Below are 26,935 nucleotides of genomic sequence, written 5' to 3' on the forward strand. Positions count from 1 at the left end.
GACCCCACCAGGCCCTGCTGACCCCATGGCTGCTCACTCTCCTCACCTCCACTCATCACACTGCCAGTGACGCGACTGTGGGCATGCTGGCGTCACTATATGGTACATGGATTGTCCACGACGACTCTATGACCGCCATGCGCTTGCTGTTTCCGTCACTATACCCACTCCTGCTTCACAGTTGATACACCCATCCTCCACTGGTTCTGTTTTATATTCCCCACCTCTTTCTGCTTTTTTATATTCCCCACCTCTCCCTCCTTCCACTCCATTCCCTTCCCATGGCCAACAACCAATTCTTCACCCCTTGCCCTCCATCCCTTTCTTCCTTTACATCCAGCCAGTCAGCCATCAGCTACAACTCCTAAAACAAGTGTGATCATCTACACTACCTCCTGTTGTATGTATCTTATTTTAATCTCTCATCCGTCAGCTTCAACGCCTGTATCAGACTTCTTCTCTGCTGTAAATAACATCTCTGTCACTCCCCTCCCCTTGCTGCTTCCCTCCCTCCCTCCCTCCCTGCTCGTCTCCTTTTGGCCTCCACCTTGCACTTGTGTCTCACCTTCATCCACTCACACAAGGTTACTTTATCTGAGCTTCATCCCATCTCCCTTTTCCCCGACGTCTCCACCCTAACATTAGTTCCTCCTCTCTCACACCCTGCTCCTATGGTGAACGCACTCAAAGGACCTTCCTGTGCATCCTCTCTCTCACTTCCCTGCCCCTTACATTTTCCAACCGCTTCGTGACATCTTGTCTCTTCCCTTGTCATAATTACCCCTAAACTCACGCTGTCGTAGAACATATGAATCGTGCACCGCCACCTGGTTGATCATTCTCACTATGCTTCGTCTCATAACTCTGCTGCCAACTGACTCGGGAAGCTTTCCTTCACTCTGGTAAAGCCAGTCCTCCATCCAGGCTTTGGGGATACCACTGTTCACATACCGTTTGCTGTCAAGGCCTTCTTACATACATCCGTTATTGTACTATTCACACACTGCTTGCTACTTCATCTGCCTCTTCTTAACCCTTTCAGTTATTTCGTCTCACTGTAAATGATGTCATTTTCTTTACAATAAATGATTATTTCATGCCTAATATGGATGACCTCGCCAATTTCCCTACCCACCATTTATGACCAGTCTACTACCTGGACGAATCTGACGCCACTCATCTATCATTTGGTGGCTTTCATGTCACTCCCGCTGGTCGTCGCCTCTGTGACTTTGTCAGTGAACATTATCGACACAATTTTCCCATACCTCATCCCACTTATATTGGGGGTGGTTATCAGGTCCTTGGTGCAACGTGCCATCACTGTCGACATTGTTCCCATTCTTATCTCCGACCACAGTGTCATCCTTGCCACATATTCTATTCCCATCCTTCACTTGCAGTACAGCCATGTCAGAAAAAAAAAATTGTTCCTCCTCCATTACAGTCCTGGTCTACGTACATACTGGTTTACCAGTCATTCCTTCACCACATCCACTGACATTCACCCCTCCTTAATTGCCTTTGTCAAGGACTTTTATGACCATAACATACTGCAAGTTAATCATATGAGACACTCCGCCCACCAGTCTGGTGACTGGGAGGAAGATCAACGCCTGCATGAAAACAAGGGGGAGGTGTGGTGGCAACACTAGCACAGCCTACCACACTGACTGCGTGGTGGACAATATCCACAATTATCTCTCTGCTACAAGATCATCCCCCGACCACAAACACATTGTCAGACTAAAGTATTGGTGTTTGTCATATTAATGCTAACACTTTCCAAACTAGAGTTTGATGGCTTGGCAACAGTTGTCCAGTCACGTGACGCACCTTCCACCCCTCTTCACCAGTATTATGGAGTGTCAGTGATTTTGCGTGCAAGTGGTCAGCATTGTCCCAGCCGACATTCCTGCCTCCTGCAGGCTCTCCTTTTGGCTGCTAGAGAAACAGATTAGTACGCATTGCAAAGGCTCATTCAATGTCCTCTTCTCTCGATCATCACCCGATCACCAGCGATGAGCTGTGCCTTGTGTTATCGGAAGGCAAGGCAGCTCCCCGGGTGATGGTGGGATCACCTATGCCACCGTGCAGGTTATTGCTTGGGTGTCTAACAATCCCTTATTCACACTCCTCAGTTTAAGTCTGTCTGAAAGCAGAGAGACTTCACGTTCACTCACGGAGGAGTGGACCTGTAATACAATCATGCCTGTCCCCAAGCTTGATTCCTCTGACATCCGTACTGTTTCCCTTACTTCCTCTGTCTGCAAAGTTCGCGAGAGAATTCCTTTATACAGGCACCACCATCTCTTCTGGGAACATTTCTCTTCTCATCTAGCTGGTTTTCTGCCAGGTTATACCATGCATCACTACTTTGTAGAGTTGCCCTCTTCCCTCATACCCTGAACTTATTCTGTCTGTATTGACCTCAAAACTGCCTTTGATGTTGCAAATCGGGACATTGTACTTGATGGAATTAACAATTAGGTGTCTCTTATTGCCTGTCAATTCACTACTGTCAAGTTTTCTTTTGTGTGGTAATTGGTGACTATCGACCTGATCAATATTGGTATACCCCGGGGGGAATGGGGTCCTCAGTATCTTCTTGTTCAACCTTCTCATGAACAGACTTCACCATCCCCTGTGAGGGGACATTTACTCCCTACACCATTTCTTCCACACAGGGAAACGACTCTCTGATGGTTATTTCCTTGCTTCCCACACTTGATGGAGACACTGACAGCAATCCTGGACCCCAAACACTATACATTTGCGCTGTGCACCCCCTACACATCACAAGCATCAGACGAACATGTGGATCTGTTCAGTGTAACTTTTGCAAGAAATAGATTCAACCAAATGCAGTACACCTATAAATGCCAGAGAACACTATAGGACAAAAGTGCGTGAGAACTGCAACATTCTCACAAATACTCCTCCTGTCACACCAAGTACAGTTCCCCCATCCTCTCCTAGAACCCCTCTTCTAACACAGTTACTGTTTCCACAGCTCAGCCCCTGCACACAAACACAGCCTACAAAACAAACCCACATTAGACTTGAACCACCTCGAACACACGGCATTATCATGGTAGAACTCAATATCGACGGCGTCCGTTCCAAAACGTCACAATATGAAGACATTCCTTACAAACACAACATAAATATTTCACTCCCATAAGAAACAAAGCCAACATCCCCACACAAAACTCACGAATCAGACACTGTTCACATATCCGCACATTAGATATTACTCACATATCCCTTAAGGGCTGGCCACAAGCATATTACCTCTGCCTCCTTCTCCTTTGCCATTTGTCTACCCTCCCTCGAACTCACATCTCCCTCGCTCATATATCTTTACACTTGTTTCTTCCATCTCATTATCAGCAAAGAACGTGATAGGCAGTTTCCAGACCCTACCGTCTCTTATTAATGACATACTAACATCCACTGTCTTACAGTAAATCCATCCATGTATACACAGAACAACCATGAACACGTGACATTTCATTTTCAGTCCATTATTCACATCAAAGACCTCAGTTTAATTTCCACACACATTGCACTCCCACGAGTACGTATCTCAAACATAGTCGTGACAGAACTGAACAGTTTCCCTTATGCATCATATATTTTCCATACCTTTCCAGAGCCATTGTTTATCTACTCTGTCGAATGCCTTCTGCAGTTCCGTGAAGGCAGCATACAACTACTTCTCTTCTCTAAATAATATTCCACTAAACATCTCAGAACTAAATCCTCAGGTATTTCACTAACTCTATTGACAACTACAATTCCATTCATTATTACACTGAGAAGGCTAATACCTCTTTAGTTGCTACACCTTTATCTACTCCGATTCTCTATAATGAGGAATTATTATACCTGACTTCCAAATCCGTGGGACCTTACCTTCCTCCCATGCCAGTCTGCACATCTTCCCTATCCATTTTATCAGTATCTCTCCCCCGTATTTCAACATTTCGCAACACAGTCCATCAATTCCTGGGTCTTTCCCTATTTTTAGCTTTCTTCATTGCGTCATATACTTCCATCATGATGATCTTATACTCCCTTCTCACCTCTCTTCTTCTCCCAGGCATACTTCAATAATTTTTGCTTGTGCTGCTATCGTTCTTTATTTTCAAGTTACTTGAAAAGTTCCCACAGTCTGCTCAGCTTCTGCAGCTTTTCCACCAGTTTTCTGACATTTTTATCTTGCACCCTTCTCCTACTTCCATAAACATTCTGCCTTTCATTCTTAACCCCCTTTCAGAACAGTTTCTTACATTTTCATCATTTTACACTAAATGTATTTCAAATTCCTCATCCACTCCTGTCTTTCTCTCCTACTAGCCTTTGCACCAACCTCCACTTCCCTACATATAACTCAAGTTTTTCGTCTCTCCATACCCTCCATTCCCCTACTTTGTATTCAATCTCAACAAGATTTCTTCTTCTTTTCCACAGTTCGTTTCACTTCTTCATTCCACCACCCTACTCCTTTCACCCTCTGGCGTTTTCTCTTCACCTCACACACTACCAATCATGTACACAAATTTCTTGCACATGCCTTCCACCTCCAACTGCTTCAGATCATATCTACCCAGATGCTCACACACTCTTCTTTTGTATTCGTTTTTTTTGCAGCACCCACAGGGGCAGTCAGACATAATGGTACCCCGTAATTGTGTCATTCCCTCACCCACTCACTAAGTTAAAGTATGAGGTCTAGGTCTCATGGAAGGAATATTAGGAAAACGAAATATTACGTAGTGGTAGAGCCCGCCGGGGAAGGCTTCAGGCAGGCTGGGTTCCCAAGGACCGTCTCCCACCGGGGCGGCGACCCCAGGGTGTCCAACCCAAAACCATCAGGAAAACGAATTTTTGCACAATGACAGCTTCACTCGCGCCAGGTTATTAGTATGAAGAGACCTACGAGTGCTGCCCCCCACAGGGGAAGAGGCGACCCTCAATGGTCTCAGCTAAATTCGTTATGCACGGTAAGAATTTATACCGCACAACATGAAATTTTGCAAAGTGATAGATATTCACCTCGGCCATGTCTCGGGAAGGGTGAAACCACCGAGGGTCGTCCCACACGAGGGGGGAGTGGCCCCTGGTGGTCTCGGCAAAACCATTATGTACGGCTGTAGAGCTTAACTAAGGAACACGAATTTTTGCATATTGGTAGGCTCTTACCCTGGTCACGTTCTTGCAAGGTGGGCCCCCCGATGGCCACTTCTCATGTATTGGGAAGGTGGCACCCAGGGAGGCCTTTTTTTTTTTTTTTTTAACTTATGAACATGGAATTTTTGCAGAATAGTATATTTTTACTAGGACCACATTTTAGGCAGTGAAACCCCCAAAGGCCATCTCCACGGGGGAGGGGGTAGTTCTTGAGGGTCCTGCCTGAAGACTTTTTGTAACGTTTTTTTTTAAATCTAATTACTGAAAATCTTGTGTGCAGCTAAACATTCATCTCGGCTACGTTTTAGGCAGGGCTGGATCCTAGGACCCCCAATGGCCACCCCTAACTCGAGGGGATTGCCACCGAAGGGAAGAACGCCATAATTTTTACACAGAAACTACAAACTTTGGACCGTAATAGGCCTTCATCTGAACTGGAATTCATAGAAGGTGGAGCCCTCTGGGTTTGTCCTCCGTACATAATTATTTCTTTCCTCTTACTTGTACAATGCTGTTCGGGTGGTTGTGGCTAAGAAAAGTGTCCTTTGTTTTGTTTTCTTCCTCTTGGAATCTTTCTAACCTCTTTGTAGAAATTGCTTGTCCTGTCTTTCTCAACATCTGTTTTCCCATCGCTTTTGCACCTCTGTCTTAGACACTTCTATGAACGGATCAGATAGACCATTACCCCTCTACACTCTCGTATCCAGCACAGATCTTCTCATTCCATCATCCACACACACACACACACACACACACACACACACACACACACACACACACACACACACACACACACACACACACACACACACACACACACACACACACACACACACACACAAAATCAGTCATTGCCTTACGTCCATCCAGTTCATCATCCATTCTCCTTTTTATTCGCCGTGCATACCTGTGGGTTATTTTGTACCAAAAGACGATACTGGCTGTTGTCAAGCTTTTCCCTGCATAGATGTCCACCGAGGCACAATTATTTCCATCCACATCAGTGAGTATCCTCTACTGGCCAACCACGCAGTTCACACGTTTCCTTTCAAATCCCCAATCAAAAGGACTCTCTCACCTCTCAAGCTTCTCCATACACGTTTCCACATTTTGTCAAAACTCATCCTTCACTTTAGCTGTTCGGGCCTCTGTTAGAATGTACACATAAACAACTCTCCATACTTGTATTCCTTTTTTAATTCTTCTCCATACAATCCGAGACCCAACAGATCCATACTCCCTTATACCGTCTTTCCACCTCTTGCATTTAAGAACAGTAACAACATACACACCCTCCTTGCCTTCTCATTCTTATCTGCTCCAGCATATTTACACAATCCATTGACCCACTCCCACACAGTCACCTCTACAGTTGTTCTCAGTCTCCCCACATTGGTCTACTTTTGCATCCTCAAGCAACTGTACTTTCTCCCTCCACCTCTGTGTCCACAGAACGGTTGACCACAGGTCAACTGAAGGATGGGTCTCAGTTGCCAAAACCGAAATATTATGGTTTTGTGTCAGACGATCCCTCCCATCTTTACTGCACAACAGGGTGGGTCAGAGTCACAAACTAGATTTGTCAGTTCGCCTAACATCTCCTCCCTTGAGGAGATGTAGTTGAAAGCTCACTCTCCGGCGTTTCTTTCAGAACAGTTAGAATTTCCTAAAGCGCCACACAGACATAGTCTTATTCGGAACCTTGGTATTCTATACAATTGATTCTGATCCAAACCATCAAAATGATGGCCACAACTATGTTAGACTCCAATGAACAAATTTTTTACTCACGTCCCAGGAAGTCTACTGGCATGTCCCAACAGCCCCTAGATTCCGCGAATTTCCTTCATTCAGTGAGAGAAAGACAAATAATGAGTGTCCTTTGGCGTCAAAATAGCCATAAGGGTTTTCATCATACCGAAAAATAAAATATATATATGTTTTAGTAGGCCAAACCATGGACACAGACGACACAAGCAAGTTAGTCCCTCTCGATGATTGGATTGTCATTGCCGCGACAGAACAAATATGCCATCAAACATAGACATAAAATGCCTGGCAAATAGAAAAAATTCATTCTCACCCACCCTTTGGCCCATCTCAAACCCTTTCGGGACCTCAAGTTGTTATGGATGCTAACCTGTGGTCGACGGGTCTGCTCGGCCAGACAAACCAGAATTAAGCACCAACAACGGCAACAGTATCTTACGGCCTGCTCACCCCTTGGAAGAAGAAACTATCTGGGCGCCACCCCCCCATCACAGAAACCCAGCTCTACATTATGATGAGCTAGCTGTCTCAATACGTTCCACCAATTAAATCAAAATATTTCTTCACCACAAACAAGCCTCTTTACGTCGAGGATCATTGCCAAAGTGAACCTCTGAATCCCTCTCAGAACAGACTTCAACCGGAGCACCAGATTCGTTCACAACGCACTGAAGGCCCACGACCTTCATATACTTATTCTTATCCACAACAAGATACTGCTGTGAATAATAAATCTGCTGCTAGGATTTCGTTGGCATTTACTGTTAATAACACCACTGGATCTCTCATCAACCACTGGGAGAAGATCTGCAACGGTGGTGCACCCGACCCACCTTTCTCCTCCGGCACCATTTTAGAGCTCCATTCTTCTGATGCGTAGCTGTTACGTGACTTCTCAACATTCCCATCAAACAAAGCTGATTGTTGTGCACGAGAATGCACTTATTGTGAGAGGAGCAGACTAAAGTTGCTTAGCTCATGTTTTTTTTTTTTTTAACATTCTCATAAATTATATATACAGTCAGTATATATATATATATATATATATATATATATATATATATATATATATATATATATATATATATATATATGTGTGTGTGTGTGTGTGTGTGTGTGTGTGTGTGTGTGTGTCCGACTCTGGGCATAGGCTTCACAGCCTGCTTTCAAGACCCAGTAGTCCTCCTGCGTACTGCACACCTCTACATGTCACCACTTCGGCACTAATACCCACCGTCCATATTGAATACATGCTAGAGCTGCCTCATACAGGACTGGTATAATGTTATTAGCGGGGGTATATTTACGACATGTCGGCGAGTCTTCTGGTAGATCATATATATATACTATATATATATATATATGTGTGTGTGTGTGTGTGTGTGTGTGTGTGTGTGTGTTTCAGGAGCATTTAACCTCTTAGAGACCTTAAAATAAGGCCTGATTTGGAATACTTAACTCTCAACCTTTGAAGCCTGCAAATGAAAGGTTAAATTTTAAATCCGCCATTAAGAAGCCATTATCCCTCGCTGATTAACATTTTTTGCCAGTTGCAAGGATTACAAGCAAATTATTTTTAAACATACTTGCAGATGGCTTGTTTCAATATTAGGAGTGTTTCAAGTTATAGTATGAGAATATTAACTGACGTATGAATCATATTATTGGTCACTCAGTTAATAGCCACTATTTTTGAGTTTTCATATTTTGGGGAATCTGCCAATTCTTCTCATAAGAGAAATATGATGATGATAATGATGGTGATACTCTACTGATAGTGGTATGCTGATGAATAGGGCGATCATATGTTTGATAATGATCTCTCTCTCTCTCTCTCTCTCTCTCTCTCTCTCTCTCTCTCTCTCTCTCTCTCTCTCTCTTTCTCTCTCTCTCTCTCCAGGTAACGCTGGTATTGAACTACTTGGTGCGAATGTGTGCTGAGGTCGAGGCCAACATCGTATCCGTGGAGAGAATCAAGGAGTATATAGAGGTCAGTGCTATATCTGCTCAGGGAAGGTACTGCTTTAGGGACGTACAGTGAACGACGGGAGGCTTTGGTTCTTGGGCTGAAACTTTTGCCGGAATATTCCAAGGATCTGAATCCTTGAACACTGTTCCTCCTTTGGTACATAAACCTCTACCGACATGTTATAGATGACATTCATGAAGGAAAAATAGGAATGAAGAATTATTTTCATAGTTGTAACCATTCATTGTTACAGTGGATAGCTTTAAAGTAAACCAAAGTAAAAGTTTCTTTGGGAAGCGGGTATGAATGGAAATAGGTGTGCTTCAGCAATTAGAAAGTACAGTAAATACAAGATGAGAAATAAACATTGAGCTAAAGATGTTTATTATAATTAAACATACAAGAGGAGCTGATAAGAGCATTTGGACGATGTGGATTGACGGGGCTGATTAAGGGATTATGAAGGTATGGACTGAGGGAGTGGATAAAGGGATTAGGATGATGTAGATTGAACTCCTAAAAACTAAGAGAATGGCCACAGAGCGTCATTTTGACCACAAACCTGCTTCGTTTTACACTGAAGTTAGAGAAGCTGTATATTAACAAAGAGTAAGGGCAGGTTTTATTTATCACGTCACTTCACTTCTACTCCCAGGTAGGCTTAGCCTGTCAGGTGGATCAGCAGTCTCCAGCTCCCCCTTTCGAAGGTCTCTTGAACTCTCAGTTCATTGATGTTATTCATTCCATACCTCACCAGTACTTCTTCCACACCATCTTGCAACCTTATTCTCGGTCTTCCTATCGATCTTTGACCATTCAGCGTCCAGTTGCATCCTCTTTACTGTTCTTTCCTCATCCATTTTCTCTATGTGCGCTATCCATCTCACCTGCGATATTTCAGTTTGGCTTCTCACAGATGTTACTCCAACAACCTTTTCCTATTTTTCCATTTTTAATCTGTCCCTTCTGGTTTCTTCCACAATAGCTTTCAAGGTTCTCATTTCCGTCGCTGGAATTCTGCTCTAACCTTTAGATGTTAAAGTTCAACTCTCGGATGCATAATTCAAAATCGATGTTAAGACTCATTAGAAATGTTTTTCTTTTTGCTTCTGTGGGTATATATTTGTCTTTTAAAACTGGATATAAAGAACACACACTTCTGCTATATTTGGTTATTTGCTCAGTTATCGCCCTCTTGTTCTTGTCTCCATCTCTAGTGAATATGCAACCCAGTTACTTAACAAACTCTGCTTCTTTAACCCGTTTATTTTCTACTCCACTCTGTCACACCCACATTGCAGAACTTCCGCCTATCAGAATTCTTTATTCCCCGAACTGCATCTCTTTGGAACTCGCTTCCCCACAGTTGTTTCCTCCCAAACTTCAACCTACAGGTGTTGAAATCTAACTTTTACAGTGTTTTTATGAATAATGGACACCAGTAATATGGTGCATGGATTTCTTTCTTTTTTTTTTAATTTGGTTTGTTTTTCCTTCCTCCTTTATGTTATTAAAAATAAATCAAATTAACCATCATCTTGCTTTCTCATTGTATTTCTGTCTTTCTTACATTAATCTTAAGTCCTGCTTCTTCAAAACAGTCCCTCCAACACATCAGTGCTCATGCCAGCTGGAGTCTACTATTGGTCCAACAGGCTATGTCATCCGCACAGACCAATATATTTCCTTTCTCGTGATCTTCAAACCTTTCTTTATACCTCCTAATGATCACATCCATATATGCTATAAAAAACAATGGAGGTAGCACACGTCATTGCTTCACACCAGATGTTACTTTAAACCACTCATCTTTTTCATATGCTGTCCAAACCATGCACTGACATGGGTCATACGCACTTTTTATTGCTTGTTTTAATATTCCAAAGATGCCGTACTCTTCTTCAAGGCACTTCCAATGCTTCTTTCTGGGAACTGAATAAAAAATGTTAGTTTTGACACTTATAAATGCTACATGTATGTATTTATTAAATCCTCAGCATTATATAACAAATATTCTTAGTATCAAAATACGATCCTATCTTCTGTCTTTTCTATATTCAAACTGCTCTTCGCCTAACTTATCCCCTGTTATTGATCTTGCTCTCTTCTCAGTAATTCATTCATAAAGTTTAGTCATATGATTAATAAGTGAAATACCCCTATAATTACCGCACTGACCAGAATCTCCTTTTCACTTAAGTACTGGTAATATGATTGTCTTACTCCAAGCATCCGGAATTTTTCCATTTTTTCCGGCTTCATTGATGACACTTGGTTCAGTATCTTTTAAACTATTGCTTCCATTGTAAACACTATAGGTATTCCGTCACAACCTGATGATTTTTAATTTTTGATCCTTCTTATTGCTTCCTGTAGCTCAGCTCCTGTTATCAAATAATTAATCATTTTCTGTTTCCTCTCCTTCCTCGACCTCTGCTATATCGCCATTCAGATATATATATATATATAAATATATATATATATATATATATATTATTTATATCAGCCTGTTTTATATATATATCAGCCTAAGACAACGACAAGGCTGTTCACAAGATAATTTGTTATGAGCTGAAGTTTAAATGGGAGAAAAGCTGTTGTGATGGATGAATTACAAGCAAATATCTTCCCATTTTAGTCTGAAGAAAATTTACAGCTGACTAAGCTCAGCAAAAATCTTGTCTCATGAAATATATACCTCATAGGTTCGACTTTTTTGTTTTTTATCTTCAAACCTGGGGAAGATACCGATGAGAAAAATTGTCAGGGGAGAGTCTTCAGCCTGGTCTGTGGTTAGAAACGCATCAGGGATCGGTTTTGCTACTCTTTCTTTGCGAGCGCTGGTGTAATAACAATATAAACACAAACCTCTTCAGAAAAAAAAGGGTAAAGAATGGCTAAATTTAAGTTACTTCTCAAAATTCTCCACCATATTGCAGAAGAAAGGAAAAAGAAAAAAAAAAAAACGCTAAATGCAGCTGGAGTTGTAGCTACACCAGACCTGCGCACACTACTGCACAGCTTATGGGAATGTAATAAGTCTTACTGGTACGTATCTTGCTCAAATTTTACCACCGCACTGCTAAAAAAAGACTCCTAATAGCTGTACTTATAAGACCTATCTTGGATATTACGTAAGTTACAACAAACACACATCGTTTGGAAGCATATGAAAATTTAATAAGTGTTTCTTAAGCAACTTTCCTTAAATTTCGCCACCACATTAATGAAAGACAAAAAGCACAAAATTTAGTGTCAAAGCAGGGTTATCCCAGAACTGAGTAAGTCTACGAGAAGTTTACTCGCTCGAACACGTTCCACACTTTTAAATGTTGACACCTGTACCTTCAATATACTGAAAATTTTGTTGGACACGAAACTTTTCTGTAAATAGTGATTATCTGAGAGGCTTTACCTTGTGTTTGCTGCCAGTATGGTTCATAACGGAGGTATATTCCTTTTGGAACAATCTTAAACAATTTAAGTCAGGTCTGAATACTGTGTGGTGGTTTAGTGCCTCGACGGAAACGAATTCAAAGACTTTAATAAAGGAGTGTGGGAATGTTTTTCGTAATTTCTTTATTCAGGGTATGGCCTTTCTAAATTGTTTTAGTTAATGGCAGATGTTTATTGTTTTCTGCATAAGAGACTTTACTGACTGGAGGAGCTAAGAATTAGTCTGTTGATGATTTCAGTTGGTGTGCAGAACACAGCTATTGTTGTGTGGTGATGGACTCTTGAACAGATTGCCTGGCTTGGTTATTTGGATGATGACCTACTCTTGTCCTCCACATGTTCTCCACGATTATCCTAACATTGCTGCTGTTTCTCACACAGGAGGAGCAGGAGGCCTCATGGTTAACCGAGCCTGACTCTGCTACACCAGCTGATTCCTGGCCTGAGAAAGGGAGTCTCGTCTTCAGTCAGTACCAGACACGCTATCGGCCAGGCCTAGACCTGGTTCTGGATGGGATACACTGCTCCATCAAGCCAGCAGAGAAGGTTAGACATTGGGAAACGGAATGAATGAACGAATGAATGGATGAATAAATGAAAATGTTACATGGCGGCGCAACAGCAAAAGTCATATGCCGCCGAATATAAAATTACAGGAAATCAAAATATATAAAAAACGATAAAAAACAAAGAGAAAAACGATGCATAACACAGACTAACAGTGTAAAAGAATAAAAGGAACCACAAAAACTAAAAACCTGGTGGAAAAATAGCGGTTAAAATTAGAACATTGTCATTAAAGCACAAACTAAAATATGGAAAAGCCTACAGCTTGTGGAAAAGGCCAGAACTCAACACAAAAGAGAAGGTGCCTCCCCCCATAGCACAAGCCTCATCCCCAACAACCGAGGAGAGAAGGTACGATCCGTTGTCGGCTCGTCACCAGGAAAGGGTTGGGAAACGAAGGCAGGAAGAAAAAATGTGATGGAAATATTAGTAACGTATGAGGGATTAGCCTTGGAGTTGGAGAAATAAGTTGCTGTACAATGTAAGAAATCCATTTTGGGAGACTGTTTTTAATTGGCTACGTCGATTACAAGGAGAGAAAGACAGGAAATGGTTATGTTAAGACTGGACAGGGAGATTTGGAATAGCAATAGGATGTAGTGGGCAATATACCATCAAGCCATCTAAGAAAAATAGTCTTCGGAACTAAGGAGAGGAAGATGAAGGGCAAGGTGGAATGATTGAAGAGTGTGTAGGGTAGAGTGCCCTGGTACCGTGCAACACTACAGGAGGATACGTTGCCAGAGAGAATGGATATACTGTAACTTCAAGGAGCGTGAGAATGTTATTCTGTATTTTGGAAAGCAAACAACAGCATAGTGAAGCTGATAATGGTGAGAGGCTTAGAGCGGTGGGAAGAAGTGGGTATAAGAAGTAAGAGATTTGTAGCTGCATAACATCATACACAACACGTACGGTATGTCAGCTACAAAGGAGAGTAAAACTGAAAAGGATAATCATGGAAATCTTGAAAAATGCGTGGAGTGAGACTTCGTATGCCAGTAAAGAATGATAAACAGTGCATCATCAGTACAGCCACAGGATGAAACACTGGAAAGCAAGGTGAGCAAGACCAAGAATGAAGATAGGAGCTGAAGAAGAGGAGTACATGAAGGAGAGAAACTCTGAGTGGCAGTAGTTATGGTTTGTTAAAAGAGTACTGCGGTTGTCTGAATGTGCATAATGCCTGGAGAATTGGAGGCTAACAGAAAGAGCGAGTTCTGTAGATACAGAGGCACTAATTATGAGTGACTGAGATGATGCGAAGTGAAAATGAGTTGTAACAAGTGCATGAAGGAAGGTGGCTTACAGTGATGAGAAATTTTGATGAAGGCACGTGGCACCGTTCGTCACAATCTTGCAACAAGGGGTTTCTGCAAAGCTGAAAAAAAAAACTATCTGGCAGTATTAAGAACAAATTAAAAGTGGCATTCATACTGAAGGGATTAACTTACATTGAAACGTACCTCTTCACTATAATCTCTTCTAAGATGAATATAAGATGTCATACTGAAAAAGTAAAAAATCCAAGCAGCCAGACGTACTCATCTGTCTAGAGTCACTCTCAGGATAAGTCTAGGCTGGTTGTGACTAAAACTCGACTAAGCCCTACTAGCATTATTGCCTCTTGCTGTTCCAGGCTGCTTTCCCTCAGGAAGCTCACTTTCTGCAACTGAATCACGTCCATACGAGTATTATGTTGTTGCCTAGAATCATGTCTTGCTCAAATCAACTTAGTCCAACTGAATTCCTCTGAACTGTTGAGTATAAGCACTTTTTGCTCAACCTGGCACCTTGCTGAAAGCTTGTCTAAAATATTCTCTTAATCTTTCTCCTTCCTCTATCAGTCATATGTAACTATTTCCTCATCAGGTATACTGTTGTTCAATTGTTTGCTTATACTTTTGCCTTTAACTCCATTTTAGACAATCAAAATCTCCTCAAAAGATGTACAGTATTATTTGCTTTCACTGACCTCAATACTAAATCAAGTGTGGTCCTGCTAGGTCTCTTCTCTTAATCTCAAGACCCGTGCATTCATGCAGACATCCCGCCCAGGCAATCTTCTGCATCTTTTTATTTGCTGTAAGTTTGCTGTCACTGAGTATGCCTTGATTCTTTCCAACTTTGTGACTATTGCTTAATCCTTACCCTCTTGTTTCTAAAGCCTTATCTCACTTCAGTAGGAATATTTTGATGCACTTTTTTCTTATTAACGCTTTTTGTCTGTCAGACTCAGTTTTGTCAGGAATGCTTCTCTGGCGATCATACACACTCCCTTATTCCTGAGTTCTGTGTCGGCATCATGACAGAATCGCAATGGATATGGCCCTGCATCAGAGCTGATGCAAGGCCAGTGTTGCAATGACATAATTTGTGGATAACAAACTATTCCGTTGTATGCACAGGCACAGACACAAATATCCTCCTCTAAAATGAACATATCACGAAGGAAGTGAAACACTCGACATGTATTGGTTTACACTGCCATCATATACCAGGTTTGGCAGATCATGGAATATAGTTGCCTGTTCCATCTTTAGGAATTTGTACATGGTAATAATAGTATTTATAATAATTTTACAGTTTCTGTAAAGAATTTTTATGAGTTTGTGTGGTCCTGATCCCTGAGCATCTTCTTAAACCATTCCAGCCTCTTGAATTATTTGTATTCAAGTATCTCGAGTTACTTGACACATCATATAACCCCCTGAACACCTAGGACCATTACTACAGGCAATTTATACAGTACACTAGTTACGAAATCTATATGTGGTCCTGCATGATGAAATAAACAGTATGACCAGTGCAGAACCCCCTGTTTATCCGTTACAGTTCAACCAAGGCACTGTCGGACCATGCTTTTCTTTTTTTTTTTTTTTTCATATTTCTTTTCTACGTTCCAATCTCTCTACAGGGTATATAACCACTATAAAATTCTATACAAGTTCTCCTCATTACCGACGGAGTTACATTCCAAAGATGGCAGTCGATGCCGGTTTTCAGATGGCCGTGTTTATTTACGGTATTCATTATAAACTTCTTACACAATCGCCCGTAATTACAGTATGTTAATGTGATTTTGATGTTCGAAAATGTGTTAACACATACTACACCAAAGGCATGTCTGATCGACATTCAATGTTTCTTCAGTTACAAGCACTAATAATACTGTTCTCTATTAAAAATGAGAGCAAGATGCTTGGATGGAATTCAGCAGAGCCAAGAAGCAGGCGACTAGCTATGTAAGTTATGCAACGCAGAGGTAAAAGGCTAGCACCACCTGCATGCATGTTTAAAATACTTTATTTTTTACTACAGAAGGAGCTGCAGGCACTAAACATATTTAGTTATTTATTTAAAAAGTGAGAGTAAAATTTATAGATGGATAACGTTAGAACCAACAGCAGGTATAAGTTATGCAACACAAATGGGACAGGCCTGTGGGGCCTGCCTGCATAATTTCCACAGAAAGATCTACAAGCACTAAAATTATTTTGATATTAAAAATGAAACCTCAGTGCGTACACTGATATGAGTAGAACCGAAACCAGGTGCTGTATGCAATTTACGGAACAGACGAGACAGGTCGGCGCCTCCTGAGTGCATTGTTGCGTAAACATGATATTAATTTCCAAAGAAAGACCTACAGGCACTTAGAATATTTTGTTATTTATTGAAACAGGAGTGAGAAGCGTATATGGATATGACTAGATCAGAAAGCACGCGACTTGCCATGTAAATTATGTAATACAAAGAAGACAGGCAGACGCTGCCTGTGCCAATATTTTTGTAATTATTATATCATTTTGCACAGGAAAAGCTTCACGCATGTGCACACAAGTAACACAAAGACAAACAACATGAGCCCCTGCAAAGCTGTGTTACGGCAATAAAAACCACCAAGTCCATGACGAACCCAAAACGCACCAGCAACGGTTGGCTTACTCTCTGCGACTGATGTGGAGTGAACAGTACTCTTTGTTCTTGGCGAGCTTCATCGATAGTGCATAAGCGACGGAAATGTTGCCGGGAGTGGCGAACGGTTTGAAAATTTTGGTTTTCATGCGTACTGTCAGTTAATGCATTAGAAACTGATAATCCTTTAATTCAGCAAGATTTTCTACAATTTCTCGGATAATGCAGCATCGGGTAAATGGGCGATTAATTTACTATGTTCATACATAGAGGGTTCCATATTTATCATACTAAAAAGGCCATTGCAATCCAAAGTATGGTAGATGTGAGATTTAGTTTGCAAAGATGTTCTCTCTCTCTCTCTCTCTCTCTCTCTCTCTCTCTCTCTCTCTCTCTCTCTCTCTGGTACCATTACCTTCTTTGCATTGCCCAATTTGGTAAACATACGCTCTACTTTAAGCAATAGGCGCTCCTTACCAAATCGGTTCTTCCTGAAAGTCTGTTATATGTTTCTGGTTATTTCTGGGGTGGTAAATAAATGTTTCGTGTTAAATCTGTTCCATCGTTGATTTTAGCTATGTTCCTCTGTGACCATTCTTGTTTGATTCGTCAGCGTAATTCGGAAGCTACTGTCCTAACCTAACAGTTTTTGCTAAAGCTAACCTAGCTTAATTTAACAATACCTAATAATTTCACCTAATCTAATCCAACCTAACCTCCAGTGGGGAATGGGACACGAAATCCACATCTGAGTACCTTTGAGTAAGCTTCCTCCATTACGTCGGAAAGAAACAATCGTAAGCAGGGCTTAAGGATCGTGATGATAATAACAGGGGGGGGGGGGGGCCTTTTCAGCAAGAAAGGGTCATTTGCCATCCTGAAAACAGAAAAATACAGAATAAGATTGGAGGACTACGAACTGAATTTACCGCTGATTTGTATAAGTTTGTTGATGGCTGATTGATGTACTAATTTTTTTTTCTCATACAGCTGTTGTTCCTTCCAGTGTTGTGATACATCACACACAGACAGAGCTATAAACATGGACGGATAATGAACCATTTATTTTTATCCAGATCATTTCTATATGCTCACATGGCACTTCTCATTGCCTGCGTGGCCTTTTGCCTCCTAAAGGTATTTGTCCCAAGATCTTGGACAGAGATGAGGCACTTGTGTATTTGCAATGTAAATACAGCCAGGATGATGCACATATGAGTCGTATTTCAGTTCCTACTTTTCGACTCGACAACCGTGGTGTTTCATGTAAATTCGAAGCCAGTATCTACTCACACATATCAACTGCCCAGAAGTAGGTATAGCAGTGTGTGCAAAATAATCCACCAGGTTTCCCTTTACAGCACATCAGATAAAGAAAGGAAGATACTTGTGCCTGTGTCTGTACGGGAGAGAGAGCCAGTATATCCGGTAAAATATTCTCAACTGACCCTGAAGCACTGATTGGTATTAGCTTAGAATGCCACTTTAGGTGTCCCAGCCAAATGGGCCAGCAGGACCTGAGAAGCATCCTGAGTCACTACGTCAGATATGGGCCAGCAACAAGTTAATAATAAAGTGAACTTATCCCCATGGCTCGCATCTCAACTGGATGCCACTCAAGGTAACCTGAATATAGTTTCCTAGTCAATGAAGTGACATTCCAGGGAAAAAAAGCCTCGTGTTGGACATGATTTGTAACCAGTGCTTAATTGGATGCCAGTCTGTCAAGAAGGATGGATCATTAGAGGCCATAGGACTTTCTAACGGACCCCAGTCAGACAGAACCGGTAACTAGCAGCCTGTACTGGCTACATAACAGGAACGAACTCAGGTGGTATCTTGGAGGGATAGAATGATGTGAGTGTAAAGCATAAATACAGTTCATCATCATCCCCCGTCAAAGCGAAAGGAAGGAGTTAAAAAATATTATATTACATTGGATAATCTTCGAAGGAACACCCCTTTGCCGTCGTGAAGAAGCTTGAGCATCCTATTGATCATTGGAGTCGTACCAGTCACGTGCAGCCATCCTATGGAGCTTCGCTGTTAGGGATCAGACCAAAAATGTTCGATTCATGGTAATTGCTTGAGACACCTTTGAGAGGTACCGCATCAAACCTCCTTTTTAAACCACTGTGACTAGTTCTACCAACCTTATGAACCTTAATACCGTGTAGCAAATGAGTAGCTGGCCGTGGCGGGGTCATACTTGCTCCAAAGCAAGGGGTACTAAGATCCTCTTAGGGAGGAAATCTAGCCGCCTTTGTAGGATCAGTCTTGGGACTTCCAAACTGCTGCAAGTGAAGCTAGCTATTCCATTTGGAGAACTGGAAATGTAAATTAGGATATAACAGGGCCTAGCGTGGTCAGAAGACCAGGTGAGACATTCACAGAATAGTCTGGTGGTCACATACTGTGAAACAGAGGCGAACAAGAAAAAAAGGCACATGGTTTAGGATTTCTGGCTAATAGATACTTGAGTGGCAAAGCTGAAGAATTCTTTAGTGTAAATGAGGGGGTAGCAGGCCTAATGATTAAACGGCACAGGATATAAGTGAGGAAATTAACCGAATTCTTTACACCAACATCAGCTTCTGATTATGAAAAAATAAAACAAAATTACGAAGATGTAGAGGAAGCAACGAATAGCATAAAACGCAGTATGCTTATGTTATGGGATCTTTAATGGTAAGGTTGGCAAGACAAGGATAAGTGAGACTACAGTAAGGCATTTTGCAATGGGTATTCGGAATTCGAGAGGTGAAATGTTAGTCTAAGGAGCACGTTTTTCAAAAGAAATAAAGTAGGAAGTGTGCATGGGTGGGACTTGAAAGTGAAAAAAGAAATACATTACTGCTTACAAACAACTTCCCATTACAGTGGAAAATGAAATTACACTGAACAAAGTAACTGTAGAATGTGGCCACAGAATGCAGAGAAGTCAAGTAGTACTTTATTTCAGAAGTGAGAGGTAATCGACAGGAAGCAGCCAAACCTTTTAGGTGTGAAGAAGAAGGCAACAGTTTTTAGCTTACCGATTCTGAGTAAATACTTCCAGTTAATGAATGAAATAAATATCGACACAGAACAAAAGAACGAAAACTTCACGAGAAGAGTAAACGAAGCAGCCCTAGAGGTAAAATGGAAGAAACTACAAAACAACAGCAGCAAGCTCTTAAGGAGTACAAAGGAACCTCAAAAGAGAAGAAGAAACATGATTGTAAGGACATGGAGAGAACACATCGAAGCAGCCGAACTAAGAAATGCACCAGCAAGACGAAAAATTAAGTTTTCCGAAAGTTGAACATGAACAGAAATGAATAAAATTTAGGGTATGAAGAAAGCTTGAAAGCAACTAAGCTCAGGCTAGAAACAGGAAGAAACCAAATGCTTGCTGTGTGAGTCTCTAATGAAGGAGTAATGAACAACAAAAACGAAGTAGTCAAGGTAGCAGAAGAATTTTATACAAGCTTCAAAGCAGCAGTACCGTGGTCGAAGAGTTAGGTCAGAAGAGAGGAACGGTAGACACATTCATCTTCGTAACAGTGGATGAAGTAAGGAACGCCCTAGGAGACAAGGAGTGAAATAAGGCAGTAGGTGATTATGCTGTTACTGGTGATCTTATTAAGGACATAGGTGACTTGCATCAAATGAACTGTCAAAGTTATCTGTAAAATGTTTAGAAGCCAGTGCAGCACCCGATCATTGGAAAAGGCAACAGTTATTCTGCTTCACAAAGTGACATCAGTGACCTAAAGAGCTACCGTCCAATTAGTCTTCTACTTGTCTACAGCGTTTTTTATAAAAGTCCTAACACATCAAATTAGTCCAACATTAGATTCAAACCAGCCAAGAGAACAATCAGGATTTCAAACTGGTTACTCTACAGCAGACCATATTCAGGTTATTAACCAGATGATTGTGAAGACTTCGGTATAAGAAACCTTTTTGCACAACATTTATTATGAGAAATCATTTTTTTCAAGTGACATAGCTGGAGTGGTGAGAACAATTCGAGGACAAGGTGTAAAATAAAATTATGTTAAAGTACTATAAGATAATACACAGAGATATCACAGCAATGTAAACTCCTTTAGGACAGCCAGAAAACTCATATAAAGAAAGTTGTTAGGCAAGGAGACAATTTCACACAAATTATTCACTGCGCGCCTAAGGAACGTTTCCAGAAATTTCGACTGGGATGACAAAGGAATTTACGTGAATGGGGAGCGATTTAACACTCTTAGATTTGCAGGCGACATAGTACTTTTCAGTGAATTGGGGAAGGGAGGATACAAAAAAAATGATAGGTGTTGTGATAGGTGGGGGCGCTCACCATCCACTCACTCGATGTAGTGCTGCTCTCGGGTGTCTGGTCTTTCCTCTCCTCCAACCTTCTTTCCTTCCATCCTCTTCTGTCTTTCATTCCTTCATTCTTTCCTTATCCTTTTGCCTACGGGTGACTTTACAGTCCCTCTTCTGTCTTTCTTTCCTTCATTCTTTCCTCTTCCTTCTGCCTGTGGGCGACTCTACACTGACAAACAAATGGTTTCCTGTACACCAGGAAACGATTTACTACGCTGGGTGATAACCATATAACCAAATTTTGGCGGCTGGTGGTTTAGTGGGTAATTGTTGCGCTCCAATCGGATTGAGCCGGTGAAGGTTTATATCCAAAGGGTGGTTGGGGTTGATTGCTCATGTAATGCCCCTCAGAGATGAGTAAGGCTGGTCACTCTCATCTCAAATTCTGGACCAACTGCCTAGCCCCGGGCTCCTACGCTCCTCACAGGGCAATGTAGGATTGGATGATGGATGGATGGATTGACTTTAACAGGGAGATTCTGGAGGTATGCTTGAAAATGAATATGAAGATGATGATTATGTTTAACGGGCGCATTTGTACCCGTCCAGTAAAAATAGGAGATTGTTCAGGAATGTGTATACTGCACCCAGTGCAGGCAGCTCAGGCAGACCCAGCCCTGGACAATGAATTCAAACGCAGAACAGGAATGGGATGGAGAGCTTTGGACAAACTATGTAACTACATGAAAGATAAGCAATTACCACTATGAATATCGTTGTGTCAGTCTTGTTCTAATTATTGGATCCAATGCGTGAAGATTAATAAAATCCTTGGAACGTAAACTTAGGAGTGCTAAGAGAGGAAGAGGAATGATTATGGCAGGGGTCACATGGACAGATAAAATGTGATTTTCACGAAAAACGGAAATGAAGAAGTAGAGAATATAATCACTACAGTGAAAAAAAAAAAAATGGATGGGGCCAGGTAACATCCTTCGTAGGACAGATAAGAGATGGACGGCCAGGGTAACCTAATGGTAGCCCAGGGATAGAGTGAAAGGAAAGTGCAGTCAGAGGACGAGATGGCCAGATGAAATTCACAGATTCGTTGGGTATGGATGATACAGGCAAACAGTCAATAGTTCAGAGTGGTTAAAGATGGAATAGGAGGGGACTGACTCAGGCCACCGGCGCCGCCGCCGCCGCCGCCGCTGCTGCTGCTGCTGCTGCTGCTGATGATGATGATGATGATGATGATGGTTACAGTAGATAATTAATAATAATAATAATAATAATAATAATAATAATAGTGACAAATAACAGACCACATAGAAATACCATAACCTGCCAAAAGAAGTAAAATTATCCCGCCCCCCCCAATATATATATATATATATATATATATATATATATATATATATATATATATATATATATATATATTGAAAATGAATATAATCCCTGCAGTACGCATAACTCAGGCAAAAGCAAGAGGAGCACATGAGGACAGCGAACCCCAAGGAAGACTGACAAAGATAGAAAGGGAGATATATATCCTAAAATAAGGAGGAAACACAACAAACCCTACACATACAGAGGATTGGAGTGCAGAGGAAGAGGAGTCGGAAGGAAAATGATGAAACTGAAGCAGAAAGAGAGAATTAAGTGTTTGCACCGGAAAAACAAAAAATATTTTACTCTCCAAGCACTCATAAATTAACCATATACCATCCAATGGGACCATGGAAGGGGGAACTAAGGTAAATGAGGTCCAGTGCGGTAACAAAAGCATACACATTACACCAAAAAAGAAAAAAAAAATGGAACAAAAATACAGCAGATTTGAAAGAAACAGCAGGGACGGAGCACTCTCAGAAGAATGTAATCGTGCATTAAAAGCACACCAGCATATAATATAGCTTGAGGAAACGGTTAACATGAAGGAATAAAGGGACTATGGAGCGTTGAGTGCCTGATGACTGTATGTAGCAACGATAGTGTTAACCTGAATTCTGGTGGAGCATTTAGGCAATAGTGCAATGTTACCTAAGTCTGGACAGAAATTCTTAATTCATTAGATACCAAAGCTGAGCGTACAGTAAACCTGAAACTTAACAAATTAATCACTGGTCTGGCCGGGATTCAATCCTGAGCCCTTGCACTTAATACGCGCGCTCATCACCACTGAGCCAAAGAGAGGATTCCCACTTTGCCTCTAGGCAACGCGGGCGTTTATATACCCCATTACATCACTCTTTTCTTCCCTTGGTGATTAATTTGGTCAGTTTCAAACACACGTGATAGCGTAGCACACTGGAGGCCACCATTTGGGGGAGCCCGCTAACCACACAAACAGCTCACCCCTGGGATGTAAGGTTAAAGATACTGTCAACAACATCATGGCCCTCTAAACCCCGCCTCTCATCCCACACCGCTGCCAACCAATGTATTGGCCCAACCTGAAACTTAACAAATTAATCACTGGTCTGGCTGGGACTCGATCCTGGGTCCTCGCTCTTAATACGCACGCACGTTACCACTGGGCCAAAGAGAGGATCCCCGCTTTGTCTCTAGGCAACACGGGCTTTTATACACCCCATTACAATACAACCACATGCATAGCGTGAGGTAATTATGTGCATGATTTGTTTTTTTGTGTTTGCCTCTGACTCTGTTACCTATACCATGAAAAAAAAAAAAACTATTGAATGGAAACAGTGAATAATGATAAATGAAATAATAGAAATAAGATATTACATATCAGATTTTAATAATCATAAATCATAGATTACAGTACGTACAAATATAACTAAACCAGTTTTCAGCCGATTTAGTTACACTTGGTGTTATGGTTATTTTGAGAATTATACGTCGAAGTAAAGGTCATAGGGCAAGAACAGTTATTTCAACCCTTAATTTAGTTTTAGGTTTCATTTGGGTTAAACTTACTGGAAAAGCTTAATGGTCAGCCAAAGATAAAGAGATATTATGGGCCTGTTTGGAGAGGTCAAGGTGCCACGTAAACGTTCTTGATCCAGTGTGGACCAAACTTTGTGGAAGGGTTAGGCGTCAAACAAGGATGAAGAAAATCGAGTTCGAAAACAATTGGTCAGAGTTCAAGTTCCCAAGGCAAGGCCAAAATTTCTGCCTTGGACCGATTGAAGGAGGTTTGTGTTGCACTTTGTGGATACTCCTTGTTTCAGTTTGAAGTGAGTATGATTCCCGTTGTTTTCTCTAGGTAATGTCATGCAGGTATTTGTAAAGTAATTCTTTGTGAACTGTCAAGCGGGACAGAACATTATATAAGGAATAACTAAGCTGGAGTTGTGGACATGTAATCTTTCTGAATGGGCACATTTAACAGTTTCTTAAACTTGCCTGTCTCTTCACCCTTTGGAGAGTTGGACTCTTTCCCACTCCAAGTATAGCAAGGGATGCTGAAATACGGTGTGATTATTATGATGGAGATGGTGGTTCTAATATTCATGACGACTTTGCCGATAGCTCTAATGAGTGGTGACAATGGTCATGATAATGATGATAAAGACAAGTGCTCGTGCCTCACATTTTGTCCTGTGGAGGGCTCTCGTGCTACTTTAGTTTATTTTAGGTGTACCTATGGGCAAAAAATTCTACGGAGATCCTATGCCGGGTGCCGGGAGCGGCGTTTTTTGGTCAAAATGTGACCGCCTATTAAATATAGTAAAAGTTTTTCAATCGTAATGGGACCAAGTTTTTTCACATCAGCTAATTTTTAGTGATTTTTGTGACTATTCTGCTGCGATTTGAATGTGTAGTTTCGGCTGCCCAGAATACACACACACACACACACACACACACACACACACACAGCTAGTGCTATAGTATATTAGATGATGTGGCCTCTGACTGATTCTGTCAGGTCTGAGCATTCACATGACATATGTAACAATTATAGTATTGATGGCATTATCAAAATATCCATTAGGGTCAAGCTATCATCACATTCGTTGAGTCTTGTGTAACAATCACAGGAAGACACCAGAAGGGTGAGAGCAAACAGTTACCTGGGTATCAGAACATGTTCATTTACATTGCCAGCACACCGCGTATCTGAGCAGGGTGTTTGACAGTGTGTGCTTAGACTGGATACAAAGTTGCATATAGAACACAGAGTACATGCAGAAAGCATGTGGTAGGAACAGGAAATGTTATGTGATATGTTAGATCCTGCAAAGAATTTATTCCAGAGCAAAAAGTGTTTGTTAAGAATGTTAAGAGTGTTAAGTTGTTGCTCAACCCCAGTTATGTCTGGCCTAGCAGACCCGTCGACTCCAGGGAAGCAATTATCCCAATGGGGGTCTTCAAATAGGATCCCTACACCTGCAGCGTGTCTGAGTATAATGGTGTGCAGTGCTCCTTAATGTGTGTTATGTGGTATGGACCTATGTGTGGCACAAGTGGGGTACATGTCATCTTTAATTCTAATCAACCCATATCCAAGCTGACTGCTGAGGAGGGCGGGGTGTTGTCTTGATCTACGCCTAGCTAGGGGAATTCAAACAGCTATATTTAAGGATACCCCTCATGAGTGAATGCCAGGAGGGAGTGCTTAGTTAAGTGATCGATCAAGGTCTTGTATTGCCTTGCACGTGAAATTGGTTTGTAGCTGTTCGTTATTTAAGCTTTAGAGTGTCTGGAGATGGGACTTTGTTGAAGAGAATCTGGTATTGTTTATGTAGTGATTGTTTATGTGTCGTATTGTGTTGTGTGGCCCTATCATAAATAACAGGAGTGTTGTGTGTTAGCATAGGCTGCAACGTGGAAATGTGTGCCTCTCATGTTCAGGTATTCTCTAACTGGGAGGATTTTAACTTCAATGTTTAAGTGAGCTGTGGGAGTAGGTTTGGTTTAGCATGTGATGGTGGATGGAGCTTTCATTTAGATTGTCTGCATGCTTTTCCAGTGGGTGTTGGATAGGATAATGGCCCACGCAAAGGGCAGCTATAGAACATCACTGATCTACGATATTTCTTACAGAGAAGGGAGGCTTTTTCATTCTGTTGCTCAAAGGCTGTCTCTGTAATTGCCCTGAATGAGTTGAATCTGGGGTGCACCACCTCTTGTTTGCGATGTCATAAGTTACTCAGAGGATATTAGTGGAGGGGGTGTATGGCAAAGGTACACTAGCTCCAGGGAGTATCGGTGCAGACTATATGTTAAATATTATGACACACTGGACAATGAATACTGAGAAATGCTGTTCTGTTCTAACACACGCATGCATCCCAGACGATATATGAAGACATTATCAGATACCACTTGTGTCCTTCATAGTGTGTAAGGAATGGCCATAAACGTTATGCTATATATAGGTATTAACGATCTGTCACTGCCACATGGTTGAATCATTCCGGATGGTATCGGACCCACAGTGCACCGTTACTTTCTGGAGCTAGTGTACATAGTTAAGTGAGATATTAGAGGAACACCTGTGCTCATGATTGTTTATGGTTATGAGTGCTGTGGTGGATTTGGTTGGAGTGATCATCAGTGTGTTGTCCTTGAGCCATGCCTTAAGTTTTTTGAGGTAGTCTTGTTTCAGTGTGCAAGTAGTGTCTCTGAGATGGTGTGTGGCTGTTATGGTAATGCCATTTGTATGTGGTACACTGTTTGTGGGTGGGTGGGGCGTAGGAATCTCATGCGTACAGTATGAAAAGTGAAAATGAAATAACGACGCCCTGAGAAACTCAGTAGGGAAGTTTCATGTTCATG

General features: G+C 41.5%; 1 protein-coding gene across 1 annotated transcript in view; it reads left to right on the forward strand.

Moving 5' to 3' along the window:
- Positions 1-26,935, forward strand: part of LOC145413230 (multidrug resistance-associated protein 1-like) — a 682,216-nt gene that overhangs the window by 544,129 nt on the left and 111,152 nt on the right. Inside the window, exons 23-24 of the mRNA XM_080282961.1 lie at positions 8,867-8,956; positions 12,773-12,937. Of these exons, the coding sequence (XP_080139087.1) occupies positions 8,867-8,956; positions 12,773-12,937 (255 nt within the window). The remainder of the gene's footprint in view (positions 1-8,866; positions 8,957-12,772; positions 12,938-26,935) is intronic.

The sequence above is a fragment of the Coenobita brevimanus genome, chromosome 95, assembly GCF_032717465.1.
Source record: "Coenobita brevimanus isolate Jiangsu-jjx chromosome 95, ASM3271746v2, whole genome shotgun sequence".
NCBI classification, from domain to species: Eukaryota; Metazoa; Arthropoda; class Malacostraca; order Decapoda; family Coenobitidae; genus Coenobita; species Coenobita brevimanus.